Consider the following 18,743-nt stretch of genomic DNA (forward strand, 5'->3'; position numbering starts at 1 on the left):
ATAGACAGCCCTACTAGCTGATGATTAGATTCATACCTCTGTGTTCTCATTCAAGGCTATTGCCACTGAGATCCGCAAAGATCTCAGCCTACTGAGCCAGCTCCTTTACAGCTCACCAGCTTCCCCCCACTCTCCCTCACAGTTTCTCTGTTTCTATAACCCAGGGACCAGGATTGCTGGGTCTGCAGGCTACACAAGGGTTGGTGGTCTTCTAAGAAAGTGGTCTTTGTCTTGGTCAGTCTGTGAAATGAAGGTGTCAACAAGCAGTCCTGAGAGATGCCAAAGGATCCGCAACCTGCATGAGAGCAAACCTGATGCTTAACTCTTTACAAGATAGACAAGTTATAGTACAGAGCTTTTTAGTTTTCTAAATGACCCTTCTGAGGAGAAGCTGCAAGTGCAGCCCAAATGTGAACCTCCTGTGGACTTTTATCAAAGGGTCTTTCTTTGATTAACCTGGTCCAAATTATTTGAAAAGCTTAACACCTGTGATAGAGAACAGTACTCCAAAGGCAAAGGGAGGGTTTCATTTGTTACTTATTCCCTGGCAGCTTTCTGCCTTGTGAGCAGAGACTCAACAAATAAAAATCTACACTTAACTACAGTGATTTTCCATGTCATCTTCCCCTGGCAAGTGCCTAGCTTGCCCTGCCGAGAGCCAATGGCCACAGCTCACCCAACAGCCACTTACAAGTACAGCATCACAAACCACTGGTTTTCAGTCATTCTTTATCCCAAAGTAAACTCATTATTTCTCCTTATCTGCAGATGTCCTTCACTGTATGTAGGACCAAAGTCCTCTGAGAATTACTGCTGTGCTGCTGTCCCATGGCAGACAGGAGAGAAGGGGAACAGCTCACCCCAGCTCTTGCCATGCTCAATGCTATGCTCCTGCTAAAGCCAGCATGTGCTTTTGTCAAAGAAGTAACTGTGTTTGTCCTCAATGTAACAGTCTGCATCACCAATTAAATAAAAGTAAAATTTATTTGGTATAGGACAGAAAAATAAGAACAAAATCACTTACAAAATAAATGTTAAGCAAAAAAATTCACAGAACTAGATTAATATTTTATAAAAAGCTCAAACTTTAAGCATTGGATAGAAATGTTACTTTTTGCTCAGCCTGTTTTATGTTTTCCTCCCTCTTGCGTGGCTTTGGAAGTCCAAATTTAGATGTCTTCCTCTGCACGCATTAGTTTACATTAAAAAATATTTACCACAGACAAACTGTATTTCAAAATGGCAACATACATAAAAGGTTACTCCCTTAAGATATACGGTTTCCATTTTTGCTTTTTAAATCTGCATACTCACCTGCTGCATACTCACTGGGACCATACACACATGCCCTGCTTCTGCCCGAGTTATTCCAATCCTCCCCTCTTTGCCAATGCTCCAGTTTAGATTTTAACTGAATGGTCCAAACACATCCATCTTACAGGCTACAAGATCACTCCAGTGTACATGAAGAACCATTCCATGAATTTGCATTTAAAGTGCTCCTGAGTATCTTAGGTGAGAGATTCTCCTTATTTTCTGATGAATACTGTTTGAAAGATGAAAGCTCACACAATCTGTGTTCCATGGAGTCCATGTACCGCTGTAAAAGGTTGTTGCACCCAGCTGTGAGACGAAGGTGTTCACACCACTGCCATGTGGAACTCCAAAATGCACATTTTATACCGAATTTTTTACTCCAGTTCTGGTAACAACATTCAGCCAAATGGCTTTTATTTCCTTGAGCAATTTTCTCTTTTCCAGTGTCCTGTGGCCAAAAGGCCTTCTCTAGGTCTCTCAACATTTGACATTCTGCTTAAAATAATCTGTTTGATCACTCAACTCCATTCTTTACCTCCAAGGCAAAAAGTACCTTTTCTACTTCCACACTTCTGTACAGAAGATTGTGTTACATGTGATGCACGATAGCAGTTTAGCTCCTTTATCCCCTGCTCCAAGACAGATCTACTTTTACAAGCGTCATGCAAACAGCTGATGCTGCAAGCAGAAACTACTGCCCAGTTTTTAACTGACAATGTAAGGAACTTCTTTCACAGTGCTGTCTTGCAGAAAAGAAAAAACAAACCTTATGATTCTTTTAGTGTTGGAAAATGCTGGCTTTTAAACAAGAACTTTTCCATGTTATTTTATTTCATTTATAGAAATATACACTTCCTGAATATCAAGCTGAGTTTCCTTTAACAACTCTGAATATTCATCACTGGGACCTCTTTTCCCAATGGCTGGTGCAGAAAGTCATAACAAGCATAACATGTGCTTTTCTTCCAAAAATACAGAGGCGAAATTATTTTTACATGGTACAAAAGTTATTCTCATTTTATTTATGGAGTTGAATTAAACAAAAACGAACATCCATGGCCGTTGTCGTGCAGTGCAAGCCTCAGTGGTAACGTAAATATAGGTTGAGGTGTGAGGGTTTATAATACAATGCCATTGAAACAAACCCAGCAAATCTTATATGCAAGCAGTGAATCAAATTTACTTCTGTAACCTATACAATGACACTGACGGAAGTCAGCTGGGCTGTGTGGACAGCAGCATCAGACACTGGTTTTGGGACAGGTCTGAATTTTGAGAGCAATAACAGCAATTGATTGTGAAGCCAACCAGTGCCCACATACACCTCCTCACCTAGACACTGATCCAGCGGCATCTCCATAGGCTGAGCTCCACCTGGAGTTAGCAGACTGAGCACACAGCAACAGAAGGGCTCGGCTCAAACACTGTAAAATGCTACTGTCGGCACTATTTAGTTAGGACCTGGAAGAGCAATGTCTATTAATTCTTCTATTGAGACACAGAAAAGTTGACTAAAAAAGTCATAAGGCACCATTGATTCAACCTGGTTTGTATTATTCTTTTTTAACACTTCAAAGTGAAATAAATACTTTAATACTGATCCTATTGTAAATAGCCACTGCTACGTGAAGCAATATATTGAATGATAAAATGCTGCATTGTTCTGGAATATGTCTAGGGACTTTTACAGCAAAACATAGAGATGGAAATGCTGTTGTTATGTGAACAAAAATGCCCCTTTATGCAGTATTAAGCTATTTTACATGTATGCCAAACATCTATTCTGAAGAGGTTTCTAGAGTAAAAAATAATTGCTAAAACCTAAGCAGCTCGGGATTCTTGGTTTGTTAACTGGGGGCCTTTTACACAACACATTTTAAAGTAAAACTGAAGCTGGTTTTCCAAGTCTTCGGTAGTGGTCCAGATTTCTGGTCAGAAAACCTTGCTGAAACAATTACATCCAGGATATGTTGAATAATACAGAGTATTGGAAGAACACTGGCCAGCATTTTCATCGACTTACCAAAATAAAACAGTTATGTTGAAAGCAGGTAAGTTATAGAATGATATAATTTCTGGAGGGTTGGGGTTTTTCTTGTAACTGCATAGCTATTTGTATTTTAACAAGGATTTGGCAAGTCAAGGTACTAAAAATACTGTATTCTTGAATTCAAACTATTGTTCCTTAGAAAGGTATTAAGTGCTTCAGTTTTAAAATAGGAATACAATAATTTAACCTTTAAATTATTAGCCTAAAATCTTATTTGGACTTCTATTCACAAAATAATATCCCAAAGAGACAGGCACTTTAAGTGACATCCATAAAATACACACACAAATTCAGCATTGTGCCAGGTTTGATCCCAAGGTGCACCTGTCACATGGAGGTCCCACCAGGATCTGTTTAAGACACTCTTACATCCACGATCCTGCAACTGGATGTAGATACATCTCTGCGCCTGCGCATTCAATTGCAGGTTCAAGACCATAAACAGTAACTAAAAATAGGTAATTAGATACAAAAATGTAAAAAACAAGCAAATAATCAAATGCTGTCACAGCTAACTAAATTTTGTAAACAAACACTGTAAAGACAAAATGAAATTTGATCTGGCCAAATCCAACTCTAGCCTCATTCCCTTCAATGTGATGTCCAGGCTGCCAGGCCGAAAGCAGATCTGCCCTTCCCAGCTCACAGACAGAGCAAAAAGCCCTATTCACAGACATTCCAGCAGGGTCCAGACTCTCTTTGGCTAAATTCCCTAGATTTTCAAAGACTGACCTCATTCTAGCCGCAGCATGTAGTTAGGATGATATCTCCCATGCTAGAGAAATATTTTCTTAACCTACATGACTAGTTTCTATGTTTTATTTTGGGTTTTTTTGAGCAACACCCTGTGAAGCACAGCTGTCGACACAGGCTTGGTAGGGATCCCAAGGAAAACACCGAAGAAATGTACTGCTGATGAGACTGAGGGGACATTTTTCAGAGGTCCAATTTATAAAGAACTATCATTCACCAATATTTCAAATCCAGCATTATGATTGTCCTCCAATTTCCAAAAGCATTTTTTATATGCACTTAGGTCCACTTATAACATTCACTCATACAATGAGCTCTTTTCTCATACACAAAATCAAAATCCATTAAATATATTAACCACTTGCCAAAATGTTAGAATACTTTACTCTTTCTTCTATCAATGTAAGCCTTGCAGCTCTCTGTAGAGAATTCTTTCAGCAAAGTTTGAAAGGACAAGCTTCATGGCCAACTCAGAAGACCAAATCTTTCTATTTCTCTTGAACCAGCAAATTTCGGATGCTCCTGCTTGAACGTACAAACCCCGGACCCCCCTCACAACATCAAAGGGCTTTCACTGAAGAACATTTTTGACCTCGGCTGCTCTACCATAATAGAAGTCAAACACAAGCTCTCTGAAACTTGTGACCTAAGTGCCAAGAAGCTTTTAAAATCAAACTCCATCATTTAGTTGTACCAAAGAAACAGCTGGAAAGCAGTCTTTGGAGCACTGGCTTTAGTGATGCTTTACAGGAGGAGCCTGCAGCTACAATAATTGCTGCGTTTGCACTCAGACTACCTTCTGAGGACTCTTCACATGCAACATCAGGCAGAGGGCATTACAGTAATCCAAGGCACGGATGACATGATGTGGGTTGGTCCACAGAAGAGCAGGAGAGAATTAGGTCACAGAACACATAACACTATTAAAAAAATAGGAAAGACGGTTAAAAATATATATGTATTTTTATGCTGATGAATTCTTCACCTGTGCTTTTCTTTGGAAGATTCTCTGCAGATAAAAACAAGGCCCGGGGCACTCTATCCTTGAGGCAGGATGTGTTGTGTATTGTTTACAATTTGCTTGACTAAGTTGAAGTGAAAAAGCTAAAGATGAATTCTTTGTCACCATGTAGGAGGTCTATGGCTTGCAGAAGCAGATAGGCTGAGTTAGGCATGCAAAGAAGGATCCAGGGGATGCTTGGCTACACTTTTTACCCAGCAACTGTTTTTTTAAACATCAAATACTTTATCATTAAAATAATACAGCTACTGTACCCAAAGCAAATGAAACAGCTTTGTTCAAGCTCTATCAAATTCAAAGCCAGACCTCCCACGGAGCTCTCCAGGGGACAGGGATGGACACAGTAAGCATGATGCACGTACGTTCTCTAGGGTCCACAAAATGCCTGCAGTTTAAGCGAATAAAATTCAGACCTTTGAGCAACTATAGTCCATAAGCCATATCTATTACTTCTGTAATAGAGACTGAAGTTTGTTCCAGCTGACAAGCCAAAAGTGGAATCAATCACGACAGACAACTTTCCAGTCATGGGGACAGGAGAGCTGACTCGAAGCAAACTTGAGAACAGATGTCACCCAAAGATGGGCCAGAACCCATTTCACCTTGGTATAGGCGGGAGCGGGGGGGCACCTCTTTCTTTTCGGACAGAACCACCTAAAAGAGAAAAAAGGTTTTTTGGTGTTACTCCTCCTGGAATACTTCTTCTTTTGAAGGGGGAGTTTACATTCAAACAAATAATTCAGTAACTGGTGAAGATCTACTAATGTTTATGCCTGGCCACAAAAAAAAACCCAAAACTTTGCCGAGTTTCTGGTTAGTTTATTAAAGAACATCAGAACTTCGAACACTGTAAAATAACATTTTAAACTAATGCTGGAATCCCTAATACCTGGAAAGCACATGTATTTTGGTCCATTTTCCCCTTCCTAAAACAGACTTATAGTTCTTGCTAGCCTTACTGATTCATGTGAACACACAAATTCTCAGTGCTACTTGCAATACATGCGAATCTCAAGGAAGTGGCAAGCTCTAAACACAGTAAATTTCAAAGCTCTTAATGTTTTCCCTATGTGAAAATTTTCATAGCAAACTTATAAAAGGAAACACAAAAAAACCCACGTATGTTACTCTGCCTTCCTTTGTGGACAAATACAAATGGGATGAAAGCTACCAGGGCAAAGTAAACAGTCAGAGACTAACAGGAATCTCTGCTTCAAACAAAAACTTCATCTGGAAACAGGAGAGAAACATCTGCATATACAGATGATTATAGGATAACTATGAGCCACCAATGTCACTGGTTGTGAAAGAAGTAGTTGATCAGGCAAAATACCATAAAAAAGATAGGAAACATCCATGCTGCTGTAGAAGACATGTTTGAAACCTGAGCTGGAACAGCATGGAACAGTGATTGGAAAAGACAAAAACAAACAGAAGCAGCTCTGATGATCGGAGAACACGGCTTGGAAGCAGAGTGTAATATGTCCGGATTTAATCAGCCCAGCAAAACAAAAACTGAGAGTAGGATACAACTGTTGTCTTAAAAAACATCCAGAGTTTAACACACAAGAAGAGAGGAAAACTAAACTCAAGGATGATGCTGGCACAAAAATAAATGAGTTGTGCATTAATTTAGATGGGAAATGAGGTGAAAGTCCTGAGGGATTTTGTGGTTCTGGCGGCCTAGAGCAGAAGGGCTGACTATAATGGCAGAGTTGGTCACTTACAGTACATGTTTAAACTTAAAAACAAAACAATTCCCCACTCAAAAAGTTCTAGAGGGCTTATACCTATGAACTTGTATTTAGCTTTCCCTGTGTGGTGAGGAAGGATGACCAGACTGTTAGCCTGAGAAGTCTGGAAACCTCAGCATCAAGACTCTTCCCCATGCACATTGGTTTTAGGACAATACGCTGAAATTCCAACTTACCTCTACTGTCGTTTCTTGCTAGTTTACTGGGATAACTTCTGTTCATGGGTACATATGGTTCTGGAGGTGGCAAATCAGATATTGGATGAAAAGAAAATCTGCTTTCCCATTCATCTGAAAAATATCCCATGCAATTTACTCATTAGTTTTCTGACATAGCTTAGTCAAGTCAATTGACATTGACATCATGTTTAATGCATGTTTTAAATTGCAAAATGCTTACACAGCTGCATACTGAAGCAGCATTCTCTTAGGAAGTCAGCGAAGATGATGCTTTAGGTCAATTTGGGACTGAAAATTTCTATCAACTTTAACTGATTTTATGCAAAACTACAGACTGGGAAAACAGCCATAATTCCACGAAAATAACTCTTACTCACCCTTCCATGTATAACAGATCTGCTTCTTTAACACACATACACACATATATATATATGTGCTACCAGAACTGCCCTGTTTCTCCAATTTCAGAACAGTATTTTGTTCCTGGTATAGAATTCCATATTCAAGTGTCATTGATATACCAAGCTCAGAAGCATCATTAAAAGCACACTCCTATAAGCACTGTTTTTTCTCTCTTAGTATTTATACTGGAAGAAGAAAAATAACTATTATGCTAAAATTTATTACAGAGAATCCTTTATATAACTAGTGTCAAAAATTAAAAAATATATCACTTGAAGCTATATCTCTTTAGACTACAGGGGCCCTTTTTCTGTACTTACTGAGTCCATAGAATTCTAAATAAAGCAAGCATACCTGTTTCTTCATTGAAATAATAGGAAGTGTTCCAAGAGCTCTGCACCTGATTTTGAAAGCCTAAGAAGAAAGTGTGGGCTAATTTAAACTTTGTAATTTCTTCACTTTCTTTCAGGACTTTGCAACCATAGCTTTCTGAGATAGTGCTGTATTTTACTGCATAATATAATGAACAGCTGAGTAAGTTCTACCTGGCATTTGTACATGTGGTTATTTACTGGATCCAGTTTTTCTATGTTTACTTCCAATGGTTGCAATCAGAAATGAATGTGTAAAGAAGCTGCATGTTCTGAGCCCTACAAATCACATGTGCACGAAGAAATATGCCTGTGATCCTTCTGCCTTATCTGATGTGTGAAGATGTTTCAAAAGCATGAATTATAGTTTCGTTTTCTGTTTGCCTTTTTCTAACCTTATAAATGTCAGGAATACCAATTTTGGCCTCCTGTATTAACAGAAGGATTTATCTGTTCCATGCAAATAGAAAACAATTATAAAGAGAAGCATGCTGAATCTTTAAAACACAGCAATCTTGGACCTCATCTTTTTAATAAACACCAGCAGAAATAGATACTTGACATTTTCAGCAATGTTTTGACAATCTCTTCCCTCATCTGTTTTTCAGCTTTCAGCTTTTGAGTCATCTAACTTGTTCCGACTTCCGAAGTGTCAGTGTAGCTGTGGTTTGAATTCATATAAGAACAATCCCCTTCCTTTTTTCAGGGTACTTTTCAAAGGGTTATTTTGGAGACTGTATTGATGACTTTGCAATCCTGCTCTATGTATGACATATTTATTCCGTTCTTACTTGCTGGGGTCAATTGAGACCCAAGTGACATCTCTGTTGGTCAGAAATCAAAGGCCGGCACTAGAAACAAAGTCCCTATCCCAAACCTTTTTAGCCACTACACCGTCCCTATGGAGGGCAAACAGCTGGGAGGATGGCTCACCATCACCGGGATCCTGGAAGCCGTTTCTGACAGCCGCCGAGGGTGGCGGCGGCGGCGGCGGCGCTGCCGAGCCCGGCCGGTCCGGGGGGAGCGGAGGTCGCGCTCCGCCTCTCTGGCTGTCCAGCCCCGCCCGGGAGGGCAGCTGGGGAGTGCTGGGCAGAGCCCTCGACGTGCTTCCATTCCTGCTGATGGGAGGAGGCGGTGGGAGCGGGCCTAGAGCAAGGCAAGAAGCAAACACACAAATGCTGTTAACACCAGGGGTTACTCTGCCAGTGGAAAGCCGCTGCTGGCATCCCAAGGGCTCCTGCTAACAAAAAGGGCTATTTCAGCACCCCTGGCCCCAAGGGGTAATGGCCCTCAGCACCCACTTCCCTGCTCTCCACGGCTCTCTAGGGATTTAGTGCTGATTTGGAAAGTACGGCTCAGAGGAGCAGGACGGATCTAAACATAAACACACTGCTGTGTCAACATTCCTATTCCCCTCAGCCACAGAAGCCTCTGTAAAGGTCCTGGTCCTTGAAGCTACTTTTAAACCACTCTAAATTAACAGTGGCCACAACAAGCAGAAGTCACACCTAGAATTCAGGGTGCTGTGGAGGTCTGAACTATAACACATTTCCTTTTTATGGCCCATTGCAAGGCAAGAGCTAGTGTAGCAGAAGACACCTGCTACCTTCAGAGGCTCTTTGTCCACAGGGGCGGTTCCCTCTGGGTGTGTGATGGTGCACAGGGGAGCTCTGCCCAGGAGTGGCCGCGTTATGCAGCAGCCCATCAGCTCACTCATTTATAAACAAATGAGCTGCATGTCAGGTTTTACAGTAGCTGGAACATATCCATCTCCCTGTAAACTGGAAACAGACCTCACACATAGACTGGCATTTCCAGTGTTTGTGTATATATAACTGGCACAGACGTGACAGGTCAAATACAAAGGCACAGCCTACATAATACAGACCCAGGGCTGTCCTGAGGGCAGGGGAAGGGTGCTTCTACAAAAAAAAGACAGGAAAGCTGCTTCTGCCAGGGAAAGAAGCACCCACAGTTGGGACACAAAGAAGGTGAAGCAGAGGGTGTGGAGAGTTACGCATGTTCCGAAGTCTCACTTCCTCTGTTTGGTGCAGTTGGGCAATTGACAATTATGTTAATTTTCAATAATGATGAAATCTATCTACAGACATGCACTTTGAAAAAGAGAGCAGTAGATATTGTGTCTCCAGCAACAAGCATTGAAACATTTCAAGAAACATGCTGTACTTACTTTACAAATTGCTGAAATTTGCCTTCAGGGAATGGTTTCAAAGAATGAGAAGCATTCAGCAACTTTGAGAGTATTTTTGCTTGCTCTCTCTAAACCTATCTAAACCCCATTGTCTGCTGCAGAATAGGTGTATTCATGTTTAGAATGTATTGCTACAACTTCTTTCTACTTACTGAGCCAGAATTGAGCCAGAAGAAAGTTAGTGCAGGTTTGCTAAAACCATCTGCCAAAGAAAAGGGTCAACTAGGAAAGCACTGGTGGAAGCCAAGGCCACCACAGAACAAACTCTTGGAAGTGACTGAATAATTGCAGACACTCTCAGCAACTTTGATCCATCAATTTCATAAATTGTAATGCAATTTCTCTGATTTATGTACTACAGGCTGCATTAACATTGTGCCATCCTTTGGACTGGCAACCAGCTCCACAAAGCAGAGTTATAGGGCTACTATTTTCTGTGCAACTGCTGTAGGTGTTGGAGCTCCAGACTGCTTCAAGGAGCTGGAAAGCAACATACCTGTCTGTGGGAGCTCCCATGACATTCATTTCTATTGTCTAGGACTGGGTAGGCTAGAGAGGACTTCTGAGTTTATTCCAAAGGATGAGATCAAAGGTAATTCTATGGAGTTTCCCAGCAGTATCTTCTGTGCAATGCTTTTCTCCACCTGATGCTAGAGGGCTCGATTGTCCCTAAATTCTCTCATCTCCAAAGGGACAACTATCAGGTATCGGAAAGCTGAGTTATGATGTGCAATTGCTAAATTTATGACCAACAGTAGTCACAGAGGACAAAGTAATTATGAAATTGATCAAAGGAGACAGTTCTACTTTTAGTCTAATTTGATATCTACATATGGTAAGTAACAACACTTAGTCACGCTGCAACAAGTGCTATTACATTTAACAACTGTTGGCTAGGTCTTTTATTAAAGCTATTGTATTTGCCTGTGTCTGTGTCTCTGAACACGTAGAAGGTCGGATTCCACAAACCTCCACTTGCGAGAACACGACCATTAACTCATGCTGGTTGACTCAGGAAGTCAGATTTACCAGAAGCTTCTTTGCATCAAAGAGTGTAATGGGGAAATCCCTTTGCAACCATCTTCAATTACAGTGACTATAATGAAAGTTACCAAGATCTGTAAAAGTACACGTGAGCGCACTGGTGATGCACTTTGACTTTCTTTAAGCCACCTTGATGCCCACAAACCCTAGCTTCCAATTGCAGAATTCCTAGTGCCTAACAGGGACGTCGTCCTGGGATGTGTTTGTCGTGCATGCGAAGCTGTTGCGGGCATGGCCCAAGCACCCTCTCCCCGTGCCACCCGTCCCGGCCCAAGCACCCTCTCCCCGTGCCACCCGTCCCGGCCCAAGCACCCTCTCCCCGTGCCACCCGTCCCGGCCCAAGCACCCTCTCCCCGTGCCACCCGTCCCGGCCCAAGCACCCTCTCCCCGTGTCACCCGTCCCGGCCCAAGCACCCTCTCCCCGTGCCACCCGTCCCGGCCCAAGCACCCTCTCCCCGTGCCACCCGTCCCGGCCCAAGCACCCTCTCCCCGTGTCACCCGTCCCGGCCCAAGCACCCTCTCCCCGTGTCACCCGTTCCAGCCCAAGCACCCTCTCCCCGCCCCGCTCCGTACCCGAGCGGCCGGGCGGGTCTCTGACGGGCGGCGGCGGTCTCTCTCCGGGCGGCGGGGGCAGCGGTCCGGAGCGGCCCCCGCCGGGAGCCGGGCACGACCCCAGCGAGATGTTCCTCTGCGGCAGCCGCGGCATCTCGTCGCCGGCGGCGGGGCCAGGCGGGACCGGGGGCGGCCCCGGCCTGCCGGGGGGCAGCGGGGGCGCCGGGGCGCCGAGGGCGGGCCGGGGGGCGGCGGGCACGGGCGGCTTGCTGTTCTGCGGCGGCGGCAGAGACGCCTCCCGGGCGGCGGGCGGCCGGTGCCCGGCGGGGGGCGGCGGCGGGGGCGGCGGCTTGTCGTCCGCCGGCCGGCCCGGGGTGGGCGGCAGCGGCGGCCGGCCCGAGAAGGGGGGCGCCGCGCCGGGGCCCGGCTGCCGGAGGGGCGCGGCCGACCCCGCGCCCCGGCTGCCCGGGAAGGGCGGCGGCGAGGGCCCCAAGCTGGGCTGGCGGCTCAGCCCCGGCACCGGCGGCGACCCCCGGTTGTGCAGGCTGGAGGTGATGGGCCGGGGCGTGCTGGGCACCGGCGGCGGCGCCGCCTCGGGCTTCGAGCCGGCGTCGGGCCTCGGCGGCGGCACGCGGCTCCGCTGCGGGTCGGGGGCGGCGGAGCGCGGCCCCGAGGGCGGCCCCGGGAAGCGCGGCGGGCCGCTCGGCGGGGAGAAGGGCTTGGCGGCGGCGGAGCGGGCTCCGGGCGGCAGGACGGGCGGCCGGCCTCCCCCGGCGTCTGCGGACACAGGAGAGGGAGCATCAGCACCGTCGCACCGGGGCTGCGGCTCCCGAGGGTCTGCGAGCGGTTAGGGCGCAGCCCGGCACGGGGCACCCATGCCTTGAGGCTCAGCCCCTACCCCGGCACCGTTGGGAAACCACTCCGGAGTACCGGGTGACATCCTTATATGGCTTATAAGGCACGAGTCAAGTGGCCACAAAGTAACACAAGTGATGCAGCCATCATAGAGCAAGCAATAAAACAGGGAGGGAAGAAATGGTGAAAAACAAGTACTGAACATCCTCAACCTGAGAACAAAGAAATCTTAGCTTTAAAATTACATTTAACAACAAAAGTTCAGCAAAAAGCTCTTTTCAGTCCTTTCTAGTAGCTGTGATCTAAGGATGTAGTTGTGCACATCAGGAAGAAGGCAGCTGGCCCTGCAGTTCACCAGTACTTTTCTGCGATGCCAGGAACTTTGGTATTAATACAAGTTCGCAGAAATAGACTGTGACACAATAGAAAATACCAGCTCTGAGAGACTGTTTTGTACACATGCTGGAAAATTATGTTAGACTATAAAATACACAATATTTGTAACACTCTACAACCCCCATAGCATAGCCCTTTTTCAACAAGTATGAAATCCTATGTCCTTGAACTTAAAAAATTCAGTGGCCTCAGATGTCCTTTGTTTATAGGGGCCTGAGGCTTGGGGCAGCTTTTTGTCAGCCAGAAGCACACTCCAGACAAGCCTCCATCTGCAGTGTGTGTACCAGCCAGCTGGGATGCCTCATGCACTCCCAAAGCAGCAAATCATGCTGCTGTGGAGTTGACACAAGTACTTTCCATTTGGAAAGTAGATCCTTTTTCCTGGTGCACAAGAAGGAATTACCCTGGATCCTCCCTCTGTTCCCCTCTTGCCCTTCACACCCAACAGCGAAGGCAGGATGTAATCTGCTTGACTTGCAAGTAGCCATTCAACATTACCAAGATCTTTAGCTTTCATCAATAATAAGGAGGATGGGTGGAAGGGGAGTCTGGCTTCTCCCTCATAAAACCTAATAGTAAGAATAAAACAAGGTTCAAGTTGAAAATTACATTTCTTAAGAGCCTACAATATTTGATGGCTTTCTCAATCCCAGCAGGTAGTTTATTGCAGTGCTATGAAGGTTTTAAGCAATATCATCTTTTCACACTAGAAATTCAAGGTCTTACCAGCATCTCGACTTGCAGTACATCTGAGCTTTGGCATTCCTGCTTGAAAAAGGCCTCCAAGGCCAGGTGGTCCACCACCACCAAAGCCGCCACCACTGCCACCACCAAAACCCCCACCGCTGCCACTGCCACCTCCTCCAAAGCCACCACCTCCACCTCCACCAGATCCTTTGGGTTCTGTTGGGAAAAAAGATCCCCCATATTAGTGAAGCAGGACTGATCCTGCAAAGTCACCTCTTTTATTAGAGTAATGCTTGTAGCTGGGGAAAAATGGATGAATTTTCAAAACACACAAGGTTTGGATCATCACAGCTACCATCATCACCACCACCACCACTGCACCGTGGAGGAGCTGGTGCAATAACCACAATAACCATAGCCTCTGTGTTTTATTATACCATCATTACTTTAGTCTGCTCTAGACTGGAAAGCAGAGCAAATTGCTGCAGAGAATTTGGAACTGAGTGTGGATGGGACCTCTGAGAACATCATGTAGTCTTTGTTAGCACCTTAGTTGCTTCTTCCTCTTTTGTACTTTTGCTCCCTTATCCTTCCCCTCCACTTCTCCATAAGCAGAGACAGGGCAGTCTCATAGGAAAAAGGGAAGGAAGGAAGAAGGCAGAAGGTCCCTCTTCTTGAAGGTGTCTCTGGGCATCACTGCTGGAAATGCACAGAATTCTCTCATTATTGATGATTCTGCAACATATCTACTTATTTAAACAAAGCCTAGTCACAAAGGAGATGCCATTTCTGTAGGTTCAGAAGTGCAGTGATAGGATCATTAGCTGTGAACATTTCCAGTAGGCAGGAATTATTTTATCAGCCCTCTCCCTTTTCTCTCTCATTTCTCTCTAATTTCAATATTTCTGCTGTGACAACTGAGCTGCCAAAAGTAAAATGAAAGTACAATGCACAGAAAATGCAACTACAATGCACAGAAGAGCCTTATTCAGAGCATCACTGCAAAATCAGCAGGTGCACAGGTTGGAATATCTGTGGAGATCAGCTCTCAGATGCTGGGCTAGGCCACATAGGCTAAGATCACTTGCTTAATTTCTTGGAATCCCGATTTCCACAAATTTGGGTGGGTAAAAATTTCACTGACTTCAAAGTAATTAAAACTTGTGGATGAAAAGCACTTCCAAAACTTTTCCCCAAGAAAAAAGGAAGAGTGTATCCATGGGGGAATGTTTGGCATTATCTTTCTCTTCCTTAAGCATGTCAGCTCAGTTCAGCTCTGACTCAGATAGGGTGTGAACCTCTGGAGAAATGCTGCTACCATGGTTTAGTCTTTCATAATGATTTGTTAATTCATGAAAATAAGATAATAGGCTGCATTAATTTTATCTGTTTACTCCCTCCTTTAATCCCCTCCAGCTTGTTAATATAGCTAGAACATGTAACTTCACATTCAGAGATAATCTTTAAAAACTGTAGCTGGCTGACTGCAGGACTGTATCTAATTTTTAAAAATTATTTTTATTTGGCCACACTCCTCTGGACAGCTCCTTCTTTTGTCATCATTTCTACCAGAGTTCAGCCTTTAATTGCATGGCCAAACCTAGACTGAGGTGTATCACACATTTACTAATCAGTCTGTAGAAGTGTCTTTTCTCCTTAGGAAATAAATGCTGTTCCTATGTCAGCTCAAGCCTCTGTTCCTCACTTTTCTCTTGTTTCTGTTCTGCCTTCCCAATACTTTTGCTACATGGGCTTCTCCAGCCTCCTCTGGGCACCTACCAAGATGTGCTGTGAGACATCTTGTAAGACAGCAGCAACACAGCTGCATAGAGACCTCATTTCCATTCAGGTAAGTAGAGTCACTGCCTCGTACAGTACTGCTGGGCTATCTAAAAAGGTAGCACCCCTGAGTCACTCCAGGAGTGGCAAAACTGCATGCAGCAGTGACACACAGGTAGAGCTGTAGCTTCTGGCTCTGCTTTTGCTCTAAGTGGTACTCCAGCCAATGGTGTCATGCCAGGCACACATTTATTCTTATATTGTTTATAATAGATTTATTCTTATATTGTTTATAATAGTTTAAAAGTAGAGTCTGAAATTCCACTTTATTATCTGTCCTCTCCTCAGTCCTTATGGGGTTTTGTTTGCCTGATCTGCTGCAGGTCCTCAGTAGAACTACTGGTAGGACTTTCATATTTTCCTGATATAAGCAAACAGGAAAATAAATCACTTTTTGAGAATTAGCAAACAAATTAGCATTCACATTTCATAAGCAATACTTGATTTCTCAGCTGACTACTCACTCATAATGAATAGAATTTATTTTTATGCATGCCAATTTCTGGCACTTTCTTTTATCTACTCTTATGGCAATTTTCATCTGATATATAAAATAATTTGCTGCTTTCAGATCTGCAGAATCATTCATGCCCACAAAAATTCCAACATGTAGAGTCATACTTACTGTCTAGAATTGGAGCACTTCTGTCATTAGTAACAGTCTTCTTGAGCTTTTTTCCTTTGGTAATATCAGATAATAGAGCATTTCGCCCTGCCTGCTCTGACCTGCTCAGGGATGGCTTTTCAGTATTTGCCTGGAAAAAAAAAAAAAAAAAAAAAAAAAAAAAAAAAAAAGAGGAGGCAAAATAAACCACAACTTCTAGATACAAAGTTCTGCTCAAATATGGCAGACTTCAGTGGCTGTTTTAGCAGCATTGGAGTGGGTAGGTAGCATGCCGTGTCTACTTTTGTGAATGATATTAAAGGTAGCTGGCTTGTTACTGACTCAAAGTCCCCAACACTACTGCTATTCTAACACACATTATTCATTAGAAACAGAACACTTCTAAGTGAATTCACTTTTAACTCATGATTTAGAATCTCTTATTTTTTAAAGCCAAGGCTTATCTGTGCCATTTGGGAGACGGAACAAGAACAGACTACACACATAAGTTGATTACACTAGAAGGTGGACATCTTTGAAAGTTGTGGTGAAATACAATTTCTAGATAAATCAGAGCAAAGATGGACCTTTGTCTACTATTTTAGCTTAGATAAAAATACTTAAAAATTGCCACTTCAATAATATTGACCTCTTCATATAGACCAAATAAAACCTTTGGACACATGAGGTTTGTCTCAACGGTCCTCTCTTTTCTCTTTATATTTTGGTGACATTTTTCAAGAAAAAACAAAAAATTCCAAACAATACACTTATATGCAGATATACATGGCTCTTTCTTCTAGGAAACGGTTCCTGAAACATTTTCTAATTTATCAGATCAGTGTTATGGAGATTTCCCGAAAGGTGGGGACAGGTGTTACGGAGGGACCAAGCAGAGTCAGTATCTTGCTTGAGGTGGAAAGTGAAGGAAAGTCTCTTGAAAGACAGCCCATTCTGTGTAATCAGCTAGGGTTTTGCTCTGAAAATATCTAAGTGTTTCAAAACGGCATTTCAAGAAGTCTTCCTTCTTTTCAGTGAGGTGACTGACTGTTGGGAGGGCAAGCACAGCACAATCTCTATCCCAGTTTAAGTCAGGTACGATGTAGTTTCACCCACCGTGTTGTGCCAGCAGTGGATCCTGTGCTCTGATACCACAGGCTGGCTGAGGGAACTATGTTAGCTAAGAACTAGCCTTATCAAATTTTTTAAACAACAGGATTTTTTTTTTCCAGCTCAAGTCATGGAAGTACTGGAGTAGAACAAGGGAGAATGTGGGAGTACAGGTTTGGAGACAGACAAGACTTCAACCCCCATTAGACAAGCTGTTGTCTCTCCACCAGATCAGCCACCAATATGGGAGGAATAAAAGGACAGAGAGTTAGAGTGGATTGTGACATCCACCTGAGAACTGGGAGGCAGCGAAGTGATGGTCGTTCTTGCAGGATCAATGATCAACCATAAACAGTATGTTGGACAGCTTTCCCCAAATATCATGGATACCCTCATCCACATCTCAGTATCTCTGGACATCCTATTCAAAGTGACAAGCAGCAGCAGAGAATAGTGCATATGTTTACCTCCTGTAAAACTTACCAAGGCCAATGTTGGGGGTGGAGGGGGAGCTGGAGGGGGAGGCACAGGCATGGTGGAAAGCTGAGCTCTGTTTGCTCTTGCTAAGAAACCTGCACAGCAAAACACAAACATAAAAAAGTCCAGAGATTAATACATCTTAATAAATAAATTTCTGCTCAGCTAAAAAACATCCTTGCAGCTAACAGGTTTATCTTCTACATTTTTGAATTCTAAATAATTTGTAAGAAGCACTTTAATTGAATGAAAACCAGCTGCATCTTTAAACAGGGGCTCCCTACATGATCCCCACTGCCATACAAACTCATAGATACATATCCAGTTTTGAGCACTTGCACAATCCATGCATTGCTATGGCAGTGCACCAAATTGAACTCTTTTAAATCCAACAATCTTGTTCCATGGAAGTGCTTCAGGATAGCCTCATAGCTATACCATCAGCCCTTACTTCAAAAAGGCATCATAATTTAGAATCATACTCAGAAAGAGATGCTGACTTGTTAAATCCCTTTAGTTGCTAGAAGATTCATCCACCTCCACTGTTATGGGTAGAGTGGAACAGCAAAGCTCTGGGATGGACTCATGCTTCTTCCTCTCTCCCTGCTTGCTCTGAAGATCCCAAACTCCATCATGATGTCTGAATGCACCTTCCTCCTCCTCAGAACTCAGAAGCAGCACACAGAAACATGTTCTGGATACCCTCCCTGAGGAGGAAGAGCAAGCAGGCAGCCTGGCCTCTCAGCTGCAGACAGAAAAGCCTGGCTCCTAAAGCTCAGCCTTTCACAAGTTCCCTGCCAAGGACCACACTCCCACTTTTCCCCACCCCAAGCTGAATTTCCAGCCTTGGGCAATCCTAGGAGGGTCACAGCTGAGATATAGAAATTTACTGCAGCCAAATGATGGAAAAACAACCAAAAAAAAAAAAAAAAAAGAAAGAAAAGCCCAAAGTGTGAAGGACTGTATTTTCAAGTCACAAGGGCTTTTTGTAGCATTTTGGCACACAGCTTACTGGAACTGCGCCTATCAGGGACTTTGGAGCATTTCTAATAGTGCTATGGCATTTCAGCATGTGCTTTACTCTTTTATCTGAGCTTTCACCCATGCTGGCCATTCACCT

General features: G+C 43.7%; 2 protein-coding genes across 9 annotated transcripts in view; both read right to left on the reverse strand.

Moving 5' to 3' along the window:
• The window catches only part of GPR155 (G protein-coupled receptor 155), a 41,739-nt gene extending 36,036 nt beyond the window's left edge, over window positions 1–5,703 (reverse strand). For both annotated transcript variants that reach the window (XM_085585084.1, XM_085585083.1), the window contains exon 1: window positions 1,315–5,703. The gene's annotated coding sequence lies outside the window, so the exon portion shown is untranslated. The remainder of the gene's footprint in view (window positions 1–1,314) is intronic.
• WIPF1 (WAS/WASL interacting protein family member 1) overlaps window positions 4,839–18,743 on the reverse strand; it is a 52,131-nt gene continuing 38,226 nt past the window's right edge. For all 7 annotated transcript variants that reach the window (XM_085585095.1, XM_085585092.1, XM_085585094.1 and 4 more), the window contains 7 exons: window positions 17,630–17,718; window positions 16,058–16,187; window positions 13,633–13,809; window positions 11,677–12,432; window positions 8,781–8,993; window positions 7,072–7,185; window positions 4,839–5,795 (listed from right to left, as the gene is read on the reverse strand). In XM_085585095.1, the coding sequence (XP_085441221.1) occupies window positions 5,740–5,795; window positions 7,072–7,185; window positions 8,781–8,993; window positions 11,677–12,432; window positions 13,633–13,809; window positions 16,058–16,187; window positions 17,630–17,680 (1,497 nt within the window). In that variant the 5' untranslated portion in view covers window positions 17,681–17,718 and the 3' untranslated portion in view covers window positions 4,839–5,739. The remainder of the gene's footprint in view (window positions 5,796–7,071; window positions 7,186–8,780; window positions 8,994–11,676; window positions 12,433–13,632; window positions 13,810–16,057; window positions 16,188–17,629; window positions 17,719–18,743) is intronic.

The sequence above is a fragment of the Lonchura striata genome, chromosome 7, assembly GCF_050655825.1.
Source record: "Lonchura striata isolate lonStrDom1 chromosome 7, ASM5065582v1, whole genome shotgun sequence".
Classification (NCBI taxonomy): domain Eukaryota; kingdom Metazoa; phylum Chordata; class Aves; order Passeriformes; family Estrildidae; genus Lonchura; species Lonchura striata.